Source organism: Arachis hypogaea, chromosome 13 (genome assembly GCF_003086295.3).
Source record: "Arachis hypogaea cultivar Tifrunner chromosome 13, arahy.Tifrunner.gnm2.J5K5, whole genome shotgun sequence".
Classification (NCBI taxonomy): Eukaryota; Viridiplantae; Streptophyta; class Magnoliopsida; order Fabales; family Fabaceae; genus Arachis; species Arachis hypogaea.
Window position 1 is genome coordinate 2,446,615 of NC_092048.1, and position 24,429 is coordinate 2,471,043.

General features: G+C 31.3%; 2 protein-coding genes and 1 non-coding gene across 4 annotated transcripts; 2 read left to right on the plus strand and 1 right to left on the minus strand.

Annotated features, from left to right (window-relative positions):
* Nucleotides 1–966: 966 nt before the first annotated feature.
* Nucleotides 967–4,408, plus strand: LOC112736396 (tRNA dimethylallyltransferase 2). 2 transcript variants are annotated; one of them, XR_003168753.3, is made up of 10 exons: nucleotides 967–1,278; nucleotides 1,361–1,440; nucleotides 1,528–1,596; nucleotides 1,898–1,970; nucleotides 2,064–2,185; nucleotides 2,383–2,457; nucleotides 2,767–3,177; nucleotides 3,483–3,558; nucleotides 3,636–3,815; nucleotides 4,171–4,408. XR_003168753.3 is itself a non-coding variant. In XM_025785834.2 (10 exons), the coding sequence occupies exons 1-10, from the start codon at nucleotides 1,062–1,064 to the stop codon at nucleotides 4,318–4,320; spliced, it is 1,437 nt and encodes a 478-aa protein (XP_025641619.1). In that variant the 5' UTR covers nucleotides 967–1,061; the 3' UTR covers nucleotides 4,321–4,408. The 2 variants fall into 2 exon arrangements, 1 of the variants encoding a protein (XP_025641619.1); XM_025785834.2 differs by having other exon boundaries at nucleotides 3,652–3,815.
* Nucleotides 4,409–7,697: 3,289 nt separating this feature from the next.
* LOC112736399 (uncharacterized) lies at nucleotides 7,698–8,430 on the plus strand. The gene is made up of 3 exons (XR_011869286.1): nucleotides 7,698–7,834; nucleotides 8,166–8,305; nucleotides 8,412–8,430. It is a non-coding gene; the product is annotated as an uncharacterized protein (transcript).
* A 5,656-nt stretch (nucleotides 8,431–14,086) lies between these two features.
* On the minus strand, nucleotides 14,087–15,903 carry LOC112736400 (uncharacterized). Its single transcript, XM_025785837.3, has 2 exons — nucleotides 15,173–15,903; nucleotides 14,087–15,082 (listed from the first exon to the last, which is right to left on the minus strand). Exons 1-2 carry the CDS (start codon nucleotides 15,420–15,422, stop codon nucleotides 14,325–14,327), a joined length of 1,008 nt encoding a protein of 335 aa, XP_025641622.1. The 5' UTR covers nucleotides 15,423–15,903; the 3' UTR covers nucleotides 14,087–14,324.
* Nucleotides 15,904–24,429: the final 8,526 nt, after the last annotated feature.

Sequence of the window (24,429 nt, forward strand, 5' to 3'; positions counted from 1 at the left end):
TTTGAAGTTATCCAAGCAGTAGCGAAACTAATTTAGTTTTGAGCAATGCTAGGGCCAGCAACTTTTGTGATTAGTAGCCATCAAATAGCTATCAATGATAATTTAATGGTGTGAGATTTCATCCAATGACTCACCTTTCTGTGCTGGTTACATATTGGCCAAAATTCAACAAAACTGCTGGTCCCTAGACTTTCCCTTTAGTTTTAGGACATTCTGCTATGCTTTTCTGGTTAGATAAGAGTATATCTTATACTAAGTGCTTGTTTGGGTGCTATTATTTTGATAAAAAAAAATTTTTTCAATGAAAAAATATTTTTTTTTATTTTTTAGCGTGTTTGGCAAATTTCGAGTAGTAAAAGTAAAAGCACTAGAAAAATCAGAAAAACATCTTTTTTGAGAAGCTGTAATTTACATCTTTTTTTAAAAGATATTTTTTCCTTAAAAAATATATTTTTCATGTAATAAATAAACAAAAAGTACTTTTATATTGTTATATCCAAACATAATTGATAGATAAAAAGACCTTTTTGCATGAGATACCCAAACATAAAATTACTTTTACTTTTTCATAAAATCTTTTAAAAAAGATAACTCGAAAAAAGATATTTTTTTAGAAGCTCATCCAAACAAGCCCTAAGTTGCACATTAAAACTCTCGGACACTTGTTTTTTTTTTTTTAGACCTGGACACTTGTTTAAGTAGACTTTTGAATTAACTACTACACCAACCCGACTTATTAAAAAATCTGTTATCTTAACTAATCTTAAAAACAAAAAGGGGTTAGATTAAGTGCCACTGATTTATACATAAGCCCAATTCAATTGAGTTGGTACATATATTGGGTAAAGTTTACGAGTTTATTGGGCTTCAACATTTTGGGCTTTTTTGTTTGACGTGTTAAAATAAACTCGGAAGCAAAGTAAAAAAAAAAAGTAAAGTAGTAAACATAGGAGGTGCTTGAAACTTGAGTTCAAAGAATGAATGAAGCAAGTGGTGAGCCACGAAGTTTGAAGTTTGAGGGGCGAAAGGGTTGTTACTTGTGAGGTTACGAATTACGATCGATGAATAACAGAGACAGTGAAACTTCAAACCCTATCGATGGCGGAACAAAGAAGCCCAAGGTGGTTGTTATTACGGGCCCCACCGCCTCCGGCAAGTCCAAGCTCGCCGTCGATCTGGCCTCACACTTTCCCATTGAAGTCATCAACGCCGACTCCATGCAAGTCTACTGTGGTCTCGACGTCCTCACCAACAAACTCCCTCTCTCCCAACACAAAGGTCCTCCCATACTCTCTCTCTCTCTCTCTCTCTCTCTCTCTCTCTCTCCTGAAACTTCCTTCTCTTTTCTGTTTTGTTTTAGGGGTGCCGCACCATCTCTTAGGTACCGTAAACCCAAACGTTGAATTTACAGCTAAAGTGTTTAGGGATTCTGCTATTCCGGTAAGTTTTCGCTGTTGTTTGTAACTGTTTCTAAGCTGACTCTGAAGTTAAGAATGAATATTCATGCATTTTTTAATTAATTTTCAGATCATAGATGAAATACTAGCTCGCAATCACTTGCCTGTTATAGTTGGGGGTACAAATTACTATATCCAGGTTTGGCATTCAAAAAAAAAAAAAAAAATCTTATAGTTATTGAATTGAGTTACATGATTGTATTTGTATCTTTATGTGTCATGTTGTGCATATTGCATATTTTATGTGTGATTATCTAAGTATGCGACCATTGTGGTCTAAATTTACCAGCTCATTGCTCTGGCAAGATAGTAAGTTTGAAATTATCAATTAGAGTTGAGTAGGAAAAATAAATTATATTCCACTAATGCTTGTGTATTCAAGTTAGCGAGTTCCACATTTTGTATCATATTTTTACACTCTTGTCTGTTATCTTCTTCAGGCTCTTGTGAGTCCATTTCTCCTAGACGATTTGGCAGATTATATGAACGAAGGCTGTTATGGTGATCCATCTGGTATTTTGATATTCAGTGTCCTAAAATATTTTCTTTTTTCTTTTCCCATTCAGTTCCATATTTTCTTAGGATACTATATCTGTAATTTTTCAGGTGCCACACGGTCTGATATGAGTTTCCCCGCCGATAATGACAATTCAAGTAATGGTTATGACCTGCTTAAAGAGATCGATCCAGTTGCTGCAAATAGAATCCATCCAAATAACCATAGAAAGGTTGGATTGTAATATCAGTGTATATGGGCCAGTTTATTTTTACAGTGCAGTTACACATTCAACTTTTCCATGGTTTTTTATGTTTTGTACGCAATCCTTGAAAATTCCTGTTCAGTACATTTTTTAACTTCATAAATTCTTATGGATTGCCTCACTGCTCATAACACTGCTACACTATGTTTATTTGGTGATTTCAGATCAATCAATATATTAATTTGTATTCACGTACTGGTGTTGTTCCTAGCAAAGTATTCCAAGGAAAAGCAGCAGAGGTTTGTCATCTTCTTTGACACTCATTGGTTGATTGCAATTCATATATGACATATCCCTTACTTCGTCTATATTATTATGACATATAATGCCGTTTCTCGATTTATAGTCATCTTGGTTGATTACCCAACAATTCCATAGTCACCCATTTCTCATATCATACCTTTTTGTTCTATTTCTACTGGTCAGTTGGTGTTAGACATGAAGTGGAAAAAGGACACTTAATTGGTGATGGTTTTTGTTGCAATACATATTTTTATTCTTTCATTGTTTTCTTGTAAATAATATCAGTATTGCTTGTGGCAGGGCAGAAGTGGGGTCAAGTTGATAACTTAAAATATGATTGCTGTTTTATATGTGTGGATGCATCTCTCCCTGTGCTGGACAAATATGTTGAGCAGAGGGTAGACTGTATGATGGATGCTGGATTACTCAATGAAGTCTATGATGTTTACAACGTGAATGCAGATTATACTAGAGGATTGCGGCAAGCCATTGGTGTCCGAGAATTTGAGCCACTTCTTAGAAGTTGCCTTGTTGAAGACATCTATAAAAGAGAGAAGGAACTGTTAAACGGTTCCAGAATAGAAAAGGGTTTGAAATTGTTTGATGGTAACCTGATGGGGTGGTTGAAATCTTCCTCTGATACTAATACCATAATTCTTTTAGAAGAAGCAATAGAAAAAGTGAAGGTTAATACCCGGAGACTTGTTCGACGACAGGTAAATATATATTATTATTTTTTCTGTGACTTACTTAAACAAGCATTCTTGACAGGAATATATATATATAGGCCTAGTAAAGCTGCTGTTGATTTTTCTTTCTTGTCGGTACTTGGTTCCATCTAAATTTAATGCATATTGTGGCCAGAAACAATGTTCATTCAAGATAAATTGATATAATGGATCAAATTTCAAATGTTTCGTATGTGACATTTGTCTTTGCCTTTCTACATTGATATGACTGGAATTAAAAGAAAATTGAATTTTGAAGCCTGAGATTGATAAAGCAGCTATGATCATTGCAGAAGAGGATGCTCAATAGACTGCAAACACTATTTGGTTGGAACATACATTTTGTTGATTCCACAGAGTCAATATCAAGTATGCTGCGTTAATAATATTCCCTCTATCTTTTCTTTGTTTATTGCCATAAAATAACATTTTAAAGTATTGATTAGGTCACTTTTTGTTTAGGCAAATCAGAGGATGTATGGACTGACCAAGTGGTTGAGTCAGCTACAAAGGTAGTTAGTTCCTTCTTGTGTGAGAATGGAAGCTTGTCATCTACTTGTGGCATGTCAAATGACACCAACGTGAAAATTAATCAAAGGGACCTCTGGACTCGATACATATGCAAGGTCTGTTATGCTTTTTAGAATCCGGCTAGCAAGTTTTAATTTTAATTTCTTGAAAACTGCATTGTTTGCTTACTTTTTATATTTCAGTTTTATGTTGCTTTTGTATTCTTGGTGTATACCACAAATTTCAAACATTTACTTACAGAAAAGCTTTTTGGGGAAACAGTTCGTTTTAAACTATTAAGCTACCAGAAAATCCATGTTTGGATGCCGAAAGTATTGCAGTATAAGTTAAACATGTAACTAGTGACGTGCAATGTGCCACTTTTGAAGCACTTGCAGGTGCTGCTTGCAATATCTAATTTTTGTGGTTCATAAAAGTTTGCTTCTTGATGATGTACTTGCTTTTTGGCAGGCCTGTGGAGACAGGGTGCTAAGAGGATTACATGAATGGGAACAACACAAAAAGGGTCGTGGCCACAGGAAACGTATTTCTAGTCTCAAGAGCAAGGCACAAAGTCTTGGTACCTTAGACAAAACGTTTGATTACTATGAATGCAAATAGTTTTATGTATTGTAATTTGCAACCTGCTCCAGTTATGAAACATATTTCACAGTAATATTACCACTGAATGACTAATAGCATTTCAGTATGTTTCTTTTTGTTTCATTTGTCAAGACCATCACAAAAATCCAAAAGAAAATACACACGTCTCTCATTGATTTCGTTCATAATCACCTAGGAATGAGATATTGAGATGTGTGGTTCTTGTTTACTTATATCCTTCATTGTTTTCATAAACAAAATGATACGCAGCACGTGTATGTTCGAAATATTGATTACTGAGGGTACCACTGTACCAGTCTTTCAACACCTTCTTGTGAACTCGAATTATTATGATTTTCCATGTTGTTTCTAATCTACTTACAAGTTAACAATACTCGTGAAAAATAATTAAAAGCAAAAGTTTGGTATATATTACGTGTGATGTGTGGTTGGATGAGGCACGAGGGGACTCCTTAATTATTTTGTTTGTTGCAATGTGAATGACCGACCTCTCACTTCTCTGGTCCCTTCCATTTTTTAAATTAGGTGATAAAATACTTTATCTCTTTCTTTTTGTCCATTTATTTATTTTATACATTTCACTTTCTCTCATAAACCATTTTTCTCCTTCCCTCTCTCCTCTCTCCTCTATCGCACGTGTTTAATGAAGGTACTTTAGTTCATTAAATATTTCTGAGTTTACGAAGAAAATGAGATATTTCTATGTAGATATGTGAAAAGGGAGAATGCTACGACACACCTGTTTAAATTTGATTAATTCATGACATACTAAGTAACTAATCTAATGATAGGCAGAGGAACAAAAGGTGTAGTCATAGACAGATTTAACCATTTTAAAAAGGTGACATACATTCTAGAAGAAGTGCTGAACTTTTCTTAAGCTATTCTAAAATTAATTTATATACAATTCGAAAAACTTGTGATATGATTTTCGAAGTCGAGTTGAATTTAAAAAATCATTTTTGTAAAAGTACGGATTTGAACAGTAAGTTCTGTGATATTTTTGCATGTATTATTTTATATATTTTATACAAATAATCAATTAGTAGCTAATTTTTTATTTATACTGATTTTGTACAGGATATGTTTACGAGTAAATCAATAGAGTTTGGGTATAATTAAATATAAGTTGTGTTTTGCTGTGACGTGCGGGTTTAATTTATCTCCAGCTCCATGAATTAAGACACATGACCAAAATAGGTTAGCTTCCGTTTTATCACTTTTATGTGTGTGTGGAACGTGCCTTATATGTTGTGTATACATTTACTATATGCTTCTACGCGTTAATTGTCATATTTTTCCACATACATACATACATACATAAATATCCAAACAATCTTTAATATATAGTGCATACATATATATATATACCATGCACTAAATATATCCGATCCCGCAATCTTCAATTTCCCTGACTCACCTACCCTTTGTTCTTCCTCTTCCAACTTCATCTTCACCTTCACATATTAGAGAAGCAGTTTCAAATATTGTGGATTATTCATCTTGTTTGAAGATCAATGCACATGAATTTGATGATGACGTGTCAAGAAGAAGAATGTTCTTTGATGAGGAGGCATTGTATAATATGCCAGTTTTTTTGGATAGCATGGCTGAGGGTTTGCTTATAACCCCTCCATCTATGATTAGGGCAATGGATTGGGATCATCAACATGAACATCACACTGCTTCTTCTCAAATACACTTCAATCTCTGGACATACTAAATTGCTTACCATTTGCTACATCAATTATTATTCTTATTGCTGATATATTTGGGGATTTTAAATTTCTAGTAGGCACATCACATGCCATATGCATTATATAACTTTAATTACTATGTTACTCTTTATATTTTTATTAAATTATAATTAAATTTTTACAACATTTTTTTTAGTTAAATTTTTATATTATTTTTAATTTTATAATTAAATTATTTTTAATATAAAAAATATTAGAGTTAACTGAATATTAATCCATTAATTAAAGATATTCACAATTAAAATTCGAATGAAATCTTTTATTATATTTTTTTAGAAGAAATAAATTAACGTTTTTTATATAAAAAAATTAATTACAAAATTAAAAACAATATAAAAATTTAATTAAAAATAATAAAAATCTAATTACAAATTTAGTAAAACTATAATATCTAAACTCATTATATATAGTGTTGTTGGAAATGAACCTAAAGGGGGCCATTGGCTATTGCTTGTTTGCTTAGGGTTGGTTACTCTGTACACTCTAAGGTTAATTTAATTACTTTAATTCGAGAATAGATTCTCTCAATTATTAAAAAAAAAATTGAGAGTGTAAAATGTAATTTCTAATCCTTCATTATTTTTTTTCTTATATTTATTTTTTGTCCCACTTATAAAATTAATGGTAGAAGATCACACTTTACTCCCTCAATTGTTAAAAAAAATTGAAAGGATGCATTCCCCTTTAATTCTATAAGACTAGTTTTGTTTTCGTTGTCTTTAGGCGTTAGCCTAGCTATCTAGCTCCGTCAACAGTCAGCACAAATAATGCATGGTCATAAATGTCTTTTTGCTCAATATATATTATACATCACATATAGTTACTGATTAAGACATATTATTATTACCAGTTTCATTATCTTAAAACAATCATTAGTTATTCAATACTGATATTGGAAACGGGACTTTAATTACTTAGTAGCTAGGCAACTTTTCTGAAGAAAATTATGAGAAATAAAAAATGGTTGATCATTAATACATGGTTGGTTGAAGGCTTCAAGCTTTGTATACTCCTTTAATTTACTTTTGTTACCATGCTGCTTTGTTGGTTAAAAATGAAAGTTGTCTAAACTCTAAAGCTATATTTCATTTCTTCTTTTTCTTTTTGAACTGATGTCTAAGTAAAGCTGTTTTAAAGCTTAAAGTAATTAACTCTTTTAATTTATATATTTACATCATGCACTATCTTTTTATTTTGACTTTTAGTTTTTGAAAATTCTCAATCATTACAGTATTGTATAATATATGAAGATAACTCAGACATCATTATAGTTTAACTTATTCACCTGACAAAGACCCTTATAGGTTGTAGCTGGTGAGGCCAAGTTTTTATGTTTTTAAATACTTCTATACTTCGTTAAATAATATAAGTAGTTAAATACGTTACATCATGTGATGGATGGAGAACTCAAATTATTATTTCCATGACATTATGCTTATGTCATCTCATTGTATAATAAATAAGAAAAATGCACATTTTAATTAATATAATCTTTTTTTTTTTCGATTCCCCGTTTCTCATGTCATGATAAATATATATTACAAGTCCAATAATTTCCTCATGCAAGCAAATAGAGAAGAAAGCTAATATATGAAGCAATAGGCTTTGGCCTTATATTATCATAATGTTCTGTGTATGTCTGGAAACTTGATAGATGGGAAAAAGACATGGAAGGGTCACTGCCATATTCATGTGCAAAGGATTGAAGCATGACAAATTTTACTGTGTGATTGGCAGAAGAAGTTGCTCAAATGGTGGGTCTATAGACATATATGAATTCAGTAGGAGATGTTGTCTCCTAAAAGATTTTATGTTCACTGATTGATACAAAAAAAATGGTGAAATGAGTCACTAGAATCTGACACTGGACAAAAATTTGGAACTGTGATGGTTGACGACCAAATTGTGATAAAATATTAGCTGCATATCTTATTAACTAACTTTGATATTTTATATCAAGACTTATAAAACTAGTTATTACATCACTGGATTTGAATATAGAAAAAGGACAAAGGTACCAAAAGAAATAATCCTTTTTTTGCATATCTATATATTTGGCTACTTGTGACTGGTTTTGCTTCATAGGTGTGGTGTTGCAGAGACATGATGGGGGGATTCAATCACTATGTTGTTGTGAAGTTCAAGGATGGTGTAGCAGTTGAAGAACTCACTGAAGGGTTGGTGAAAATGGTCTCAGGGATTGAGCATGTTAAGTCCTTCCAATGGTATGGTTTTTACTTTTTCTGAAGATTTTTATGATGCCTATGTATAATCCTTTCGGTATCATAGAGAGCATAGAATTCTCATGTAATTTTGTGTTTGTCTTAAAAGGGGAAAAGATATCGGAGGACCTGATTTTCTGAGACAAGGCTTCACTCATGCTTTCTTGATGACTTTCAATGGGAAAGAGGAGTTTGATGCATTTCAGAGTCACCCAAATCATGTTGAGTTTTCCAAATTATTCTCACCTGCTGTTGAGAATATTTTAGTGCTGGATTTCCCACCTACCATTGTCAAAGCATAAGCATATGATATGATCCTCAAGAATGAAGGTTTTTCAAGCAGTTTTTAGAGTCTCAGCCTTGGAAGTGTATGCTTAATGATAAGCTCTTTTTTCATTTCCCTTCTGTTTTAACTTGATGGTAAATTTGAAGGAGTTAGTACTTGATAATAACAATGATTCTCTTCCAATTTCCACTACCTTCTGATGTTGTTCCGGCACTTTTTCTAGGCCTCCATTGTCCATGAATAAAAAGTAAATCAATCACACACACACAAACATATTATTGTAACAGAGAAACTAGTAAAAAGTAAATCAATCGACACACAAACTAATTCTCTTTTTATTTTTCTAGAGAGAGGAGGCCTCAAATTGCATCTTCCACTTTTCAGTTCTTGACTAGATAATTATTAAAAAAATGACATTCTGCATAGATGTTGAATGATTGCAATTCAAAATAGTGTTAATTGAACTGCAATTATCATATAACCATTTAAGTATCTAAATCATTGCTGATAAATTAAAAGAGAATACCATAACAAATTTTGGTCAGGACAATCATTCACTGTGGGGTGGCTAAAAAAGCCTAAACATAAAAGCAACACTAGGAAGGCAAGAAATGATTATCAATGGTTAAAGAAATTGAATCATGCATGACCTGATTTGAAATAATTAACACTACTTTATGAAGGATATGACCTCAAAAGTTCCACTTCATGTCAAGGAATGGCAAATAACAAAGAAAAAAGAATTTAACTTTGTTGGCCAAAGATATACCAAAGCAGTGTAACCTTTATTTCTGGTACAAACAAAAGAAGGAAAAGCAAAGCCATTAAACCAAACCATTCTGCCACTTGGAAAGCAATTTGGAAGTAGCAAATTGGGAGTTCAGTGTTTTGATTTGCCGCAAAAGAAGACAAAAATTATTATTAGATTGTGTTTTGAGTATGCTTTTAGGTATTAGAGCATGATTAGTGAAGGCCAAGAAAATTAAGTAGCTTTTTTATTATTTTACAAGAAATTTTGTACACTATAATCCAAAACATGATATCAGAGCTTCTCTAGTTCTAAACTTTATGCCTACCTATCTAGAAAGAACTCAACACTACATAATTTCATAAGAATCAAGAAAACAATTTTTACATGAACATGAACATGAAGGCATCCAAGGAACTACACCTTCTTCGTTGTTTTCTAGTATTATGCAGTGTCATGTTAGGTTCTTCTATAGCCAACCATGATAAGAAAGACTACTACTGTGGTAATATCAGAAGAGCTCAAACACCTTTCTTGAATCCCAGTCCTTCAATGTTAAGTAGCATCATCTTGTGCAGATCTCAGAACCTCTACTTCAAAACTTCCCTTGGCCTTTTCCAAGTTTCTTCAGTTGATTTAAATGGTAGCTTACTAACTATCTCTCACTCACCTTGTACTTCTTCTCTCCAATACCTTTCTCCTCTGGCTGTCACAGCAGGTTTACCTTCTCCACCAGAACCTAACTCACTTATTCTCTTCAATTGTTCAATCACAAGATACCCCTTTTTGCCACTCTTGAAAAACTGCACACACATATATAAATGTGGAGGTGCTGAAGAGCATGAGAAAAGTCCTTATTCATGCTTAGTTATTGAAGACCTTAAGAAAGTGGGTCTGGGTTTTCATCCTCGAAATTTGAACTGCTCCCATTATACCTGGGCACATAAAAGTTCTTCACATGGTGAAGATCATGGAGAATTGAAGTTTGGAGCAAGGATATCTTTCAACACTCATGTGCCAGATATTTGTAAGGGGTGCCAAAAGCCTAATGACACCTGCGGTGCCGGGTTGAATTGTTTATGCCATGCAAAAGAATGCAGTAAGTCCTACCTTGAATGATCTTTCCCATGTCCAAATATTCTTAATTTTGATTCATTTATTGGTGCTATATGATTTTGCAGAAGACAAGGTCATATCCGAGGTTGGATCCATAACATTTACTGGTACCGTTTATTTGGCTTTGCTAGTTAGCTTTCTCTCATTGGTTTAGTAGCTTTCTTCTTATGGTATGTCTAACCAAGATTATATGTAAGGAGTGAGTAGGGAGTACTTAGGTAGTTAGGTTGGAGTGCTCTGTTCTTATATAATTATTTGCTATATGATACTTTAATCTCATCTATTGAATGTAACTAGTACATAACAGAATTTAAGGGTGACTAGGAGGGCTTCTATTACCTGCAACTGCAGTTTAAAACCATAATAACAGCTCGAGTGCCACTTCCTCTCTTCATCATGCATCACATTGATCCTTTTTTCAGTTAGACGATAATACGTGGCATAAATGATGCCATTATCTAATTGAAACATGTAATCTTTGAAGTAAGCCTATCCTTTACATAAATGCAGCAAGGACATGACAAGTACCGGGAAAAAAGGGGATCAAATTGTTATTTGTAATCCTTTATTAGCAGTGTCTCTTGCTGCCGCAGCATCTCTGATAGAGTTGTTGCATCTTGCAAGGAAAAAGTGACCAAGCCTTGAAGGTGCTTCCACCATGTTTGGCTTAAAAAGATGTTCATTCATTTCAACAAGCATGTGGTGGTCATTTAAGGTCCTTGTAAGTTGTAAGTGCTTCAACAGCACTTTGAATGAAATGTGCATCGTACCATGAGAAACATCATTGAATATCCCTTGGTCAACATTTTGCATTAAAGCATTCATATCATATCATAAGTTGCTTGGGGCTTGGGCTTTGATCCATTACCCCCATCACTCTTTTTTCATATCCCTATTTGGCCCAAGCAAAAGCAAGAGTGTATTATATTAGCCAATAAAAATGAAATTAGGTTAACCAACTTGGGTTGGTCGAGTGGTTAGCTCACTCGTTCACTTAAACAAGTGTTGGGGGTTTGAATCCCGCCTTGTGCATGCAGCAACCCATTGGCCAGCAGCAGACTCTACGGATTTGTCCTTGATCTGTCGAGTTGGGGGATACCGTAGATAACAAAAAAAAAATGAACCTAAATAAATGTCAAAAATTTGAATCTCCTCTAGAGTGTGAAAATTAAGACACACTCCATGCTCTATTATTGGCATCATTAATAGACTGAAAATCTCGCATCACCTTCACATGCCATCTAATTTGAGCTGGACGCACGCATTCATCCTCTTCCGTACTCTCTCACAAATGCTTCTTCTTCTTCTTCCCATAATTTCCATAATCCATCGCTCTAAAAAACAATGTCAATTTAAGTTTTCAATCATACAACATTCATTTCCCAGTTGACCACAATTCAACATTCATTGATTTCATATATATCATTTAACAAATACATTCCGCTAATTTAAAATTAAAGCAAGACTTGAGTATAGTTAATCAACATTAATTGGCACCTATGATTTTGACGAATTGATAAGAAAAGACAACGTGAAACATGATTCAAGTCAATCCAAATGATTGTATGCACGTCACTGTTAAACTTTATCATATTTTTGTCATGTCATACGAGTTCAAATTCAAATACCAACTACTTCAACTACTGCTTATAATAAGCACAAAATTCGGTCGAAATTACTTTAAACTTATAAAATAAAATATTACTACTAACAAATCAAGTTAGAAACAAATAACTCGCAAAACTTGCTGGATTTACTTCCTCCATTATTTTTATTGAGATACTATATCCATAATTAGGCCCAGGCTAAGAAAAGGAAATTATTTTAATTGTAAATCATAGAGCCACGTGATTTGAGTAATATTGCGGATCCTTTTCAACTTAAAGGTGATAACAAACCTAACTTAAATAGATTTTCTTCTAAGTCTAGTGGAGTAGCTAAAAAATCAACATTTGAAAAATATAGCAAACACTAATAATGATGCAATGTGCATGCTTCACTACTTTACCTATACAATCAAAATTATCAAAATCATTCACCCAACTTAATTAGCGTACACGCTCTTCTTAAGAACATATACAAATTTTCTCAACTCACGGAAACAAACATCCACCAACCAAAACATAAATACTAAAGAAATATATGCACTAAGATGCAAGACTTGTTTAATTTCTGGCATTTTCATTATTACTTGCATTCTATATATAGTTCTTAACTTGTAATTACAAAGCATAATGGAAGCATTCTCTTAGGTGAGAAATACTATAGATGCACTCATCTAAGTGTTTCATTGGTTTTTTACGGTATCTCCCAATTCGATAGATTAAGGATTAATCTGTCGTAGATTGAAATTCCGTTTAAAAGTTTGTTGCTAGCAATAGACTGTTGCATGCACAAAGCAGGATTCGAATCTCAACACATAATTAAGCGGACTAGTAAGTTAATCAGTAAATTAATCCAATTTAGTTAAATTAAGTGTTTTATTTTAACGTGCATAATGGTTAATTTACCCGTATTTTACCATGTCAGCACAAAAAGTGAGTAGTAATAATTGAGATTGAGAAGAGAATTGAAGGGACCGGAGAGTCATAAACACATGTCAAGGTATCTGAGGACAAAGGAATAGGGCCATCATAATTCATAAGTAATCAAAGGTTCCACCACGCCACTAAAGACAAGACTATTATTTTAATTTGTTGGAGTTTCGTTTCAATGATCTCAATGTGAAAATGACACCCCCCAAAAAGACCAAACCTTAGCTTATTGTTTTTGCTTCTAAATTTATTCATATCATATCATGGTAAGCGTAAAGGCCCTCTAATTTACCTTATGGATGGCCTTTGATTATGGTACTTCAACTATATATTCATATCACAAGCCAATGACAATGCATTATAATTTCGGAAAGTTTTCAAGTATACTGCTACACTAATGTTTCACTAATTTTTAACCGTTGATCTTAATCATATATATTATTTATATTTTTTATAATTAAAATCAACGGTTAAAAATTACTGAAACACCAGTATATCAGTACACTTAAAAGTTTTTCTATAATTTATACCTGTCTTGTACTTGGCTTCTTTAGTGGACAGTAATTATTTAAAAAGGAAAAAAAATTAAAAAAATCACTCTATCTTTTTAAGGTGAACATTACAGATAGTTACAAACAAAATTGCAAACTACATGGTCAAGATATTGTTCATCATGGTGTTTTTAAATTTTTTGACAAATCTTCATAGATATTCATCATGTCATGATCCCCAAATAAAGCTACATTATGCATTCTCTTTTTCTTAAAAACAGAGGTAAAAAAGTAAAATAATATTAAGAATTTGGACATTTTTCTCCAATGACAGAACTCTAATATCTTGCAACATTCAAGGGAATCATTATCTCACATGTCAGAAGGGAAAACAAATATAGACAAACAGAAGACTTACTGCAGAATAATAGCCAACTGTTCTGAGTTCTGTTGTCATAAACACTAACTAAATTTTCTGTAACTCTTAAAACTGTTGTCTTCCTCTTTCCCATGAAAACATTAATGACTGTGTACCCTTTTAAGATTGAAAGGCAAAACTAGAGTTAAAGCAAGTTCCTCTTTTTCCTTTTCAAACAACTCACTAAGAAGTAAGAACTAAGAAGAACTTGATAAAAATTAACAAGGTTAAACAAACAAAAAATCCAACATCACCGGGTAAGTCAAGTGATGAGATTTCAAATTAAAAACCTGTACTAAAAAGTGACTCCAATTTTTGAATTGCATTAGTCGAATTTCTGATAATAGGATCCGACTAACAAAAATGAAAAGAAACAAAAAAAAAAGTTCTAATTAGGATGAAGAAATAATTTAGTGTTTTTGCCTTAGCTTATGAGGTCTTACAGGCATAGATCAACAAGGAGAATTCAATTCTGTCTTTATCTTTGTGTGGTGTCTTCTCTTCTAACCACAACCTGCTATCTAAGCCACTTCTTGTTCTGAACATAAACACTGCATAACCAGAACCTGCATTTGCATTCGGATTGAAGAACCAATCATGAACATCCCAAAGCAAATCCACAAGCAACCCATCAACAAAAATTGTTTGGTTTCCTCTGAAATTCCACTGAAGCCTCTTCACGCGGATCACTGTCTTCTTATCAATGCAAACAGAGAGAACAGGGTGAGGGTGAGGATGGTGGTGGTGGTGATTCTTACTGTGCACCCCTTCTTCATTCTCCATGGTGCACCTTATCAACACATCATGAAATGTTCCAGTTTCACAGAATTGAGCCTTTGTTGTGTACTGTGTTGTCCCTGAACAATGCTCTCTCCTTGATAGCAGCGATGTTTTCGTTACCATGGAGTTCGATTTGAGCTTTTTTGAGGTGAATTCCTCCGCCGCGTCGCCGCCGAGGACTAGGCCTACTTCTGAGTCAACAACGATCACCAAATAGAAACCTTCAACTGGTTCAGGCCCAGATTCATATCTTGCATTTGACAGGTCCCAAAACACTTCAATCTTCGATGATGATTCATCACATAACTCAATCAATTTGCTTCCTTTCTTCTTCCTAAAGAACCTTGAATTTGTGTTGAGCCTAAACGTTGGTGGTGCTGATGAAGGGTCATGAACCTCATTACTACCTATCTTACACAAATACAAATATAATTACTAAATGAAAAAAAAAAAAAGATAAATACAACAATTTTGTATGTGTATGAATAGATGATTACCGAAGCTTATGGTGAGTCCTTGGTTGGAGTGGCTTCTGCACCATGTGACAGTGAACAAGAGCTGCTTCAAGGTGGAGAGGACCAATTTGTAGACACTGGAAACTGAGTTTTGGATTGAAGGTGATGAAGAAGAAAGTGTTGTTTGGTTAATGATGCAAGGGTTGTTGATTGATGCGTAGCTTGAAGAACATGAAGTGTAATTAGACACATTCACTGCGTTTTCACTGAAACAAGATACTATGTCCCTCATACTGTGTGGGAAGGCACAAAGATCTGAACTTTTTTGTGAAGCAAATTATGGGTCTTTCTTGTTTTTTGGATTCTGTGAAGGAATCATGAGCACTAAGAACCATGAAAGTGAGATCAAAGGTACATTTCTCGTTTTTTTTCTTTCTAAGTGCCTTGGGGGGAACTCAGAGGAAGGTGAATTAGAAGAAGGTGGTTATGAAATGGTTTTTTTTATTTTATTTTATTTTATTTGGTCCTGACAGGTCTAATGCCATTTAACATGACACAAACTCTCTCTCTCCTATCTCTTTCTCTCCCTTGTGTCCATCACTCTGCATCTTATTATTCATTTATTTATGGAAAGGGAAAAAGATTAGGAGATTGTTGTGTTATGCCAGTTAATACTACAATTTTAAAAATGTAAAAGAAAGGGAAGCAAAAGCAAAAAGGGATGCCTAAAAAGTTTGATCCTCCTTGTAATACTATTTGTATATCAAAATTTTCATTAAAATTAATTATTAACATATTAATTTATATTTATATTTTAATATATAACAATGTTAGGGAAGAAGAGAGTATCAGCCAAAAATTAGCCAAATACTTCTGGATGAATCCAAAATCTCTATGTGAATGGTGTTTATGCTAGACATTAGGATGTTTCTTTTTTTTATAAATTGGATGGTTCTGAATCTATTTTTTGATTTATGATGTTTTAGGTGTTTGGAGAGGGAAAAAGGGTAAAGAGACAAAAGTTAATTGAATCAGTTTTCGTTATTCACGTTGCAATGATACTGAACGTATCTCTTCCTAATTTGAATGTGGTGAAATATTTAATAACCAATATTTTAAATCATAAATAAATAAAACTAATTACTATATTTAAAATTAATTAAGTTGTTCTATTTTTAGCTGATTTAGAGTTGGTTCTATATACTTTTCCTTTAATATATATTTTATACTAATAATTAATTTTAATACACATATAATATAATCAATTTACATTAGTTATCTTATATGTCACTAAAATAATATAAAATATATATTAAATACATATTAAAAACATGTAAAATAATACAGTCTATATAAATAAATTTATCGTAACTCATTCGATAAATTCTTTTTGTACACACTACATTTTTATATTTTGAATTATCACTATATGTAATACCATATAAATGTTCTACTTTTGGCTTTAATATGTGTTACATTAGGTTTTGCAGTATTAAGAGCCGCAATTGAAGAGAAACTTTAATCACCAGTATCATTAGTGATTAGGTGCTTTGGTTAGTGGCCAAGATTTGAAAAAAAAAAAAAAGGGAATAATACAACTTAAAAGGGAAAACGCAATTAAAAAGAAAAAAAAATCCTTTTTATTTCTTACCTTTTTACTACTCAATCTACTTTCCTTCTTATTTTTATGAGAAACAATTAATTATTTAAAGAGACATTTCTGTAAACATAATTTTAATTATTAAGTAGAAAAATCATTATTTATTAAAATTCTAAGATATTAAAAATACTAGGCAATCAATTCTTTTTTTTAACCAAATCCAACAAAATCAAATTTACATATGCATAATTTTTTTTGTAAATTTTTTTTTCTTCTTTTTTTCCTTTCTCTTTTATTACTGTCATAGTTCTCGTCATGATCATCATTATCATTTGTTCTTTTTTGGCATTCTACTTCTTCTTTTTCTTTTTCATTCTTCTTCTTCTAAACAATTAGTTTTTAAGGTAGTCATTGTTATTGTCTTCTTCTTCTAAAAAAATAAAAAATAATTACAATATTTTGTTTTATATGTTATTTTTTCTGCACAATTCTTCTTTAACGTCGTTATTGTCTTCTTTTTCTTTCAAAAAAAAAATAAAAAAAAAAACTATAACACTGTTTTATGTGTTATTTTTAAAAAAATTTAGTGTCAAAATTTAAAAAATTTTTATGTCATGATTATAAAATTTCAGTGCTATTTTTTACAAAAAAAAAAAAAATGTGTCTGATTTTATGCACATGTCTAAAAGCAATTTTATTAAATTTAGGTCAACTTAATTAAATTTAATTAATAAAAATATTTAAATGTATAGCACGGACTCTTAAATATATATACTCTTTACTTCATTCAATATTTAAAAAAAATATTTCGGAAGGTTTGTATGATACCATATCATTATTCTTTTTTCAATATGGAATTTTGAATGACAACTATTATAAGTATTTCTTGTGTACGTAACTACAATTATTAGTTTGTTGGGTATTTGTGGACGTTTCTTATTAATACCAAAATTCAGAATAAAATAAAATAAATAAAAAACAAGTGTTTTGAGGATAAGTATAACACCACTCTTTGTACGTCCAAATGTGATTAAAACTCTTTGTGCTTCCAAGTGTGAGTCTAGCTCACACCATCACTTCAAGCCTAAACTTCTATACTTGTTTGGTGAAGAATGAAGAAACTAGAAAAAAAGAGATATTGAAGTTAGATATGCTAAATTTGCCATTACTAGGGGCCCCTCAAGTCATCAACCGTGGATAAAACTCTCTCAAATTTGTTGATATTTCATTATGGGACCATTGAATTGAAGCTAAAAATGTGATAGGGTATATAGATTTGTCATCCCCTTTTCTTTCTTTCTGGTGGCTAAAAAAACTTTACCTCTTTCTTGTAATAACCACCAACACAATGCAATAGGGAAGCCATGAATATGTGATACTGAATATTGGTCCCACAAAATAAATTTGCTAACTCCCCCCTCCTCCCAATGCAAACTCATATAATAGCTAGTAATGGGAGCATATTTCACTCATTATAAATTAATAAATAATTTCATTCCAAGGGTATTTACTATTCTCATTTTATTTCTTTATTGACCCCTAACACTCCTCAATATTTAATGTGATGCATTCTAAAGAGGTGTGACTATTTTAATTGGTTTCCGGTCTGCTCTCGTTACACTCTTTAATACATAAAAAGAAAAATCATGTGGTTGCAGTTGTAGAGAAAAAGATAAAGAAAAATAAAAGAAAAGCATTTGGAACAAGACATGCCCATGCATGAATTATTAATTAAAAGCTTAGGTCAACAGATCCAAGTCCCCCTCTTTCTCCCTATTTTAAGTAGTTTCTCCAACCAAAACCATATATATATATAGATCCAACATCATGACTTCTTCGCATAAATAAAATTGAGTACTAGACAATTTTATTGGCAAGACTGAATTAATTAAGTAATAATGAAATTTCATCTTACTTAACAATATTTTTTGTTAGAGAGGAGTGGTACGTTAAATTAATTAGAGGGGAAAATAAAAAATAATCCAGAGAGAGAAGAAGATGGTGATGAAAGAGCAGCACACAAGGTGTTATCATTATTATTATTATTATTGATTGAATGCTTTCTCTTTTTGAGGTACAAAGCAGTGTATGAGGGCATATTGTTTGGGTCATGGACCCCATAAACTAAGGACTTATGGTCCACTTGATGGGGCATGCATGCTCCTTCCTCATTATTCATTTCTCACCCTTGCTTATGCTAAACGTAACTGCATCTAGTACCAATAATCACACTAGTTATAAAACTAATTAGAGACAAAGAGGAGGGGTAAGTGGCTAATAATAATATTGTGTGGTTATGTTTTAATTATATTTGCACTATTAAAAACCAACTTGAGGTTGAACATTGAAATTAGTCGGTGCTCCTATGTACAAGAAAATTGATTTTTTTTTTATTTTAAGAAAAAAAATTAAGAAGAGGTAGAAATAAAAAGAAAAACCACATATAAATAAAAAAAAGAAAAAAGTGAATATGAATGCATGCTGCTTGTGAAACTTCCTGGAGTGTAAAAGAAGGCATATGCTAACAACTCTTCTTTTCGTTTCATTTCAATATAATTGACAGTTTTTAACTTTCCCCAAACAAAGTGGAATAAATTAGATTCCTTATTCCTTCCCAAGTAGTAACATGTTTCTCTCAAATTAAATTAATAAAAACAAAAAACCATGCATAATCAATAACATATAAGAATTTCATAATTTCATAGCTAAGCTAATAGCTGTAGCTGATGGCAAACAAACACATGTATATGTTTTTCACTTCATCAATAACCATGAATTATTCATTCCTTCACCCTTTTCATATTACGAAAGTTCGTGGTGGTGCAACTAGCTAGCAACTAATATATTATCGATAGAGACTAAAGATCCATGGTAGGGACTGGGACCTAAACCGCAATCAAATCAAATACATCTACCATGATTAACTTAACGTACTATGATCTTAAAATTTTAATTATATATATCATATTAACCTATCTTATAATATCAATATGAAAACTCAAGAATGTCACATAAATTTATACCGTTACAAAAACAACTTTAACTTGTATGATATAGACCCCAGTCCCTTCACTTTAATTTATTCATCTTTTGAATGTTATTTTCCATCCTCTTGGTGTAGAGAACAAAACTGATTAGTTCTAATGGATTAGAATTGAAACGGAAAGTGAGGGTGACAATTCAAAAGGGTAGAATGGAATCCAACTGAAAAGTGAAACTCTTTGTGTCTTGGCCTTATGTAATACCCAAGAAATTCTCCACAACAAAAACTGGGAGCATATTATCTTTTACTGAAAGAGAAAAAAAAAAGGTTGGTTAAATTCTTTTTTGATGTGGCCATGAGAGTTTTAGAATCCTTTTGTTGATGAAAGTTGAAGGAAGCTTGGTACTACCGCGAGAATGTGAAATATCACATGTTGGACCAGCCAGCCAGCTAGATAGATAGATCATCCTCACAATCAATAATAATTAATCTTTTCTTTCTTTTTCTACTTTTTATTAATTGTTTTGTTTTTAATAAGGGGCCTATGTTGTTCAATTCAAACTACTTCAAATAAAAAGTTAGACAAATTTGACACTAAAAAAGTTAGTAGTAATATTTAATTACTACTAAAATTTCAAAACCACAAATAATTGTGGAAGTAATTGATGCTAGGTAGAAAAAAAAAACAGAACTTGCCTTATTTAATATTAATTAATTATCACAATAATTAATGAATGTTAAATAAGACAAGTTATGACTGTTTTTTGCTGATTTTATTTGATTACCAAACATTTTTGTTTTGAGATGGTAGAGAACTAATACTGCGTTTGTTTACAGAGACACAAAATTGTGTTTGATCGACAAAGGAGACATGGACAGAGACCGTGTGTCCAGAGACACTGAATTAGTGTATTTTGTGTTCATCCTGACAGGAAGGACACGGAAACACTAACAAGGGACACAACTTATTTTTTATTTTTTCTTTCTTTATTTTTGTTAATTTTTTATAATTATATATTTTATTATTATATTTTTCATCACAAATTTTTTAATAAAAAAATAAAAATAAATTAAATTTTTATAATTTGTTCTAGTCTATCACCAAACAAAATATAAAAACACAAAATTTTATGTCTCTGTCCATCAGTGTCTTGTCTTATCCTGTCCTCAATGTTTTGTCCTATTCTGTTCTCGAAAACAAACGCAGCCTAAAAGATTGAATAATCCAGTTTCGTGTTTATTTTGATATGTATGGTTGTTGAATTAATGTAACTAACAATCCTAGACGACTACCAATGAATTCAGTATTAATATTCCATTTAAATGAACTTAGATTATAAATATGCATAGTATTTAATGTCACCACTATTGCTATATGGACCACATTCTTTTAATTTATGAGACGAAGGTTTTGGTCGCAGGTGGCCAACAATATCCATAGTACATGAAACTAGCTATAGTATTATTAATCTACCTGTCTATATATATGATGCCTGCTTTTTTCTTTCATTGAAGTATATATAAATTCAATAAAGCTTAGGCGTTAAAGTTTTCTTAAATTTATTTAACTAAGTCATAGCATGTTTTTCCTTTTTTTTTTAATTATTATTCTTCAACGTATTATTTTCGTCTTTTTTTTCTTCTTCAACGTCTTTTTTTATTTAATTTCTTTTTTTCTTTTTTATCATCTGTTATTATCATCATCTTCGTCGTCTTTTCTTCTTCTATATATATTCAAAAAATTAGAGCATAAAAATTTTGATACACAATCCATAATTTTTTAACAGATCACATACCTAAATATATTGACATCCAACTAAAAAAATAGGCATAATACAAAAACCTTAATACACAGTTCAAAAAATTTAGTATATAATATAAAAATTTTGGTGCACAAAACAAAATTTTTTAAAAGAGTATATGTTTAAAATATTGATATTCAAGATCCAACCAACAAAATATATTAAAAAATTTTGGTGTATGATATAAAATTTTTTTACGCACAACACATAAATATTTATGCACTGCACAAAATTTTTAAAGAATTACATGTCTAAAATATTGACTAATCTGACCAACAAATCACATTTGTAACAAAAAATTATGTACTATGTGCAAAAGTTTTAATATTATGTGTGAAAATTTTTATGCTATATTGATAAATTTATATTTTGTGCAAAAATTTATGTGTTATGTCAATAAATTTGTGTATTCTTCAATAAAAATTTATATGCTGAAAAAATACAAAAAAAAAAATAATATATACACACTTTTTTTTTGAATTTGTACCAACTTAATTAAATTTGATTAAAAAAATTTGTAAATATAATATCATCTATATAAATAATAGGTTGGCAATTTTATTATTAGGGTAAAGCTGTACTTTCAAAATCTTTATACTTTTATCCCAAAACAATTACTACATAAAACTTTACAAATATATTTGCCTGTTATTTACCAGAATAACTCACATACTACTACTAATAATTAAAACCAAACTCTCATCCTTTTAGAATATAAGATTTCTTACCGATCATATATACCAATCATTTTTGTCTAATCATTAGTGTATGTGGAATATATATTAAAGTAAAACTTGAAGGAAACTAACTCTTTATTTATGCTGTCAATAATAATGCTAACTGCTAAGTTTTTCTTGATCTCATTCTTCTATTATACGCTTGTCAGAAGGATATTACCGACATAATTTGGATACTATAGCCAACAGCGCTTATGAATATGATTTCTCAGAGAGAAAACATGTGATTAATAAATAAACAATTAAATTAAATGGATGTGGGTGAACAAAAGAAGGCAGAGCAATTTCTTTTGATTATTTATTTTTATTAAATTTAATGCATGTTTGTTTGCATATGGGCACATATGGCTATTTGACAATTACATTATTCTAATCCTGCTTGCAATTGGTGATCCTGACAAGAGATTTTGCTGTATTCATTATTTATGGATATACATAAGGCTTTTGACCTTATAGCCAACTAAGGACTGACAAATAATTTCTTTTTGTCTTTTAAATTTTCTTTTCCTAAAATATTAAGTCCAGACAAAGGAATAGATAGAGTAAAGATATATGGTAATACAAAAATTATATATATAAAGTCAATTGACCTGAATCTCTTAAACTAATTTTTCTATTTTCTTTATTATATGTATTTTCTTAACTGTAATTACTAAATTGTTAAACTAAAAAATTTAAGAGTAAAGTATCGTTTTTGTCCCAACGTTTAGAGTAAGTCTTATTTGTGTCTCTAACGTTTAAATTGTTTGTCCTATTTGTATCCTTAACGTTTATAAAAGTGATTCAATGTTATCCTACTATCAATTATACTAATAAATCAGATTATATTTTTCAATTATTCTCACTTGGATGTATTTATTCTCAATTAGGTCTCATTTGGATATGTTTGATTTTAATATTATACCCACTATTTGTGTTTAGATTCAATTATATCCCTAGAAAAATGAATTATGTAAATGTTTTAGGAATTAGTTTCAACTTTTGATAGAGCTATTTTTTGGAGTGGATCATCAATTCCAGACATTTGTATTCTAACTTCAAGAAGAGATTTTTAAAACTCAAACTAAAGCGTTCATGATGTGTAATTGACGGCAAGATAACATTGAATAACTTTTACAAAAGTTAGGGATACAAATAGGACGATTTAAACGTTAGGGACACAAATAAGATTTATTCCAAACGTTGGGACAAAAACGATACTTTACTCAAAATTCAAATAAACTCATAAAATTTAAATAAGTTTGAATTAAAAAACTTTACAAATAATTAAAAGCAAAAGCACACCGCATAGCATGTACAATACAACGACTACTTGGTCTTTTAATTCAATCTCTTACAAAGTAGACGAGTAGAAAACTGCTATATGCACTAACATAATCTATAAATATGAAAATTTAAGAAACATAATCTTTAAAACTATGACACGAGATTTGGCATGGCTTCTTGGAAGTTTGTTGAAGAGTCCAATTTCAGCATTAGAAAGAAAATTTAAATTTTGAGTTTGAATTGATATATCTTGTACAAATTATTGTGTCAGCACAAAAAGAAATAAAAAATCTACATGTAATAAGAAGCTGACAATGTCGGCAAGTTCAAGAACCAGTTCCGTGTGATGGGATAGATCAAATGATAGATATGCTTGATCACTGAGTTTGTGTGAACTTGCCAACCATATATATAGTTGAAGTGAATTCCTCTGAAATTCTAAGTTTAGCAGTTAAAATTGAAAGAACAATTGTAGCGTAAGTAAATGAAGATGTTTCACGTCTAATAATAATAATAGGAGATGCGCAATTTGCGCATCATGTCTACTCTGCCACACTCACATGCAGCATCAATGGCAAATAATTCCATTATTTTATATAAATGGTTGGTTAGTAAATCCTATGGCTACCCCTATTATCCAAAGTCCAAACCTTATTATTAGAAATTTAATTAATCGAAGATCCATGCTCACCATCTAATTGCTGTAGCACTGTGTATAGTACATGATAAATTTAGTGCTGGGATAAACAGATGAAGAGCTAGTGGATAAGATGGTCAGATGCCTTATCAGCTTTACTTTAAAAGAGTGCATGGAATTGCTAATATAACTATTCCACCATAAAAGAGCAACAATATCATATCTTAAAATAAAAGGGGGAAAACAGTGCCATCAAGTTCTTCAAGTCTTCAAC

Excerpts from the sequence above, each read along its gene's own strand:
- LOC112736400 (XM_025785837.3), bottom strand. The coding sequence starts at position 15,422 with ATGAGGGACATAGTATCTTGTTTCAGTGAAAACGCAGTGAATGTGTCT. Across the intron at positions 15,083-15,172 it reads AGGACTCACCATAAGCTTCG|GTAGTAATGAGGTTCATGAC; the intron begins GTAATCATCTAT and ends TGTGTAAGATAG.
- LOC112736396 (XM_025785834.2), top strand. The coding sequence starts at position 1,062 with ATGAATAACAGAGACAGTGAAACTTCAAACCCTATCGATGGCGGAACA. Across the intron at positions 1,441-1,527 it reads TTAGGGATTCTGCTATTCCG|ATCATAGATGAAATACTAGC; the intron begins GTAAGTTTTCGC and ends ATTAATTTTCAG. Across the intron at positions 2,458-2,766 it reads TCCAAGGAAAAGCAGCAGAG|AAGTGGGGTCAAGTTGATAA; the intron begins GTTTGTCATCTT and ends GTGGCAGGGCAG.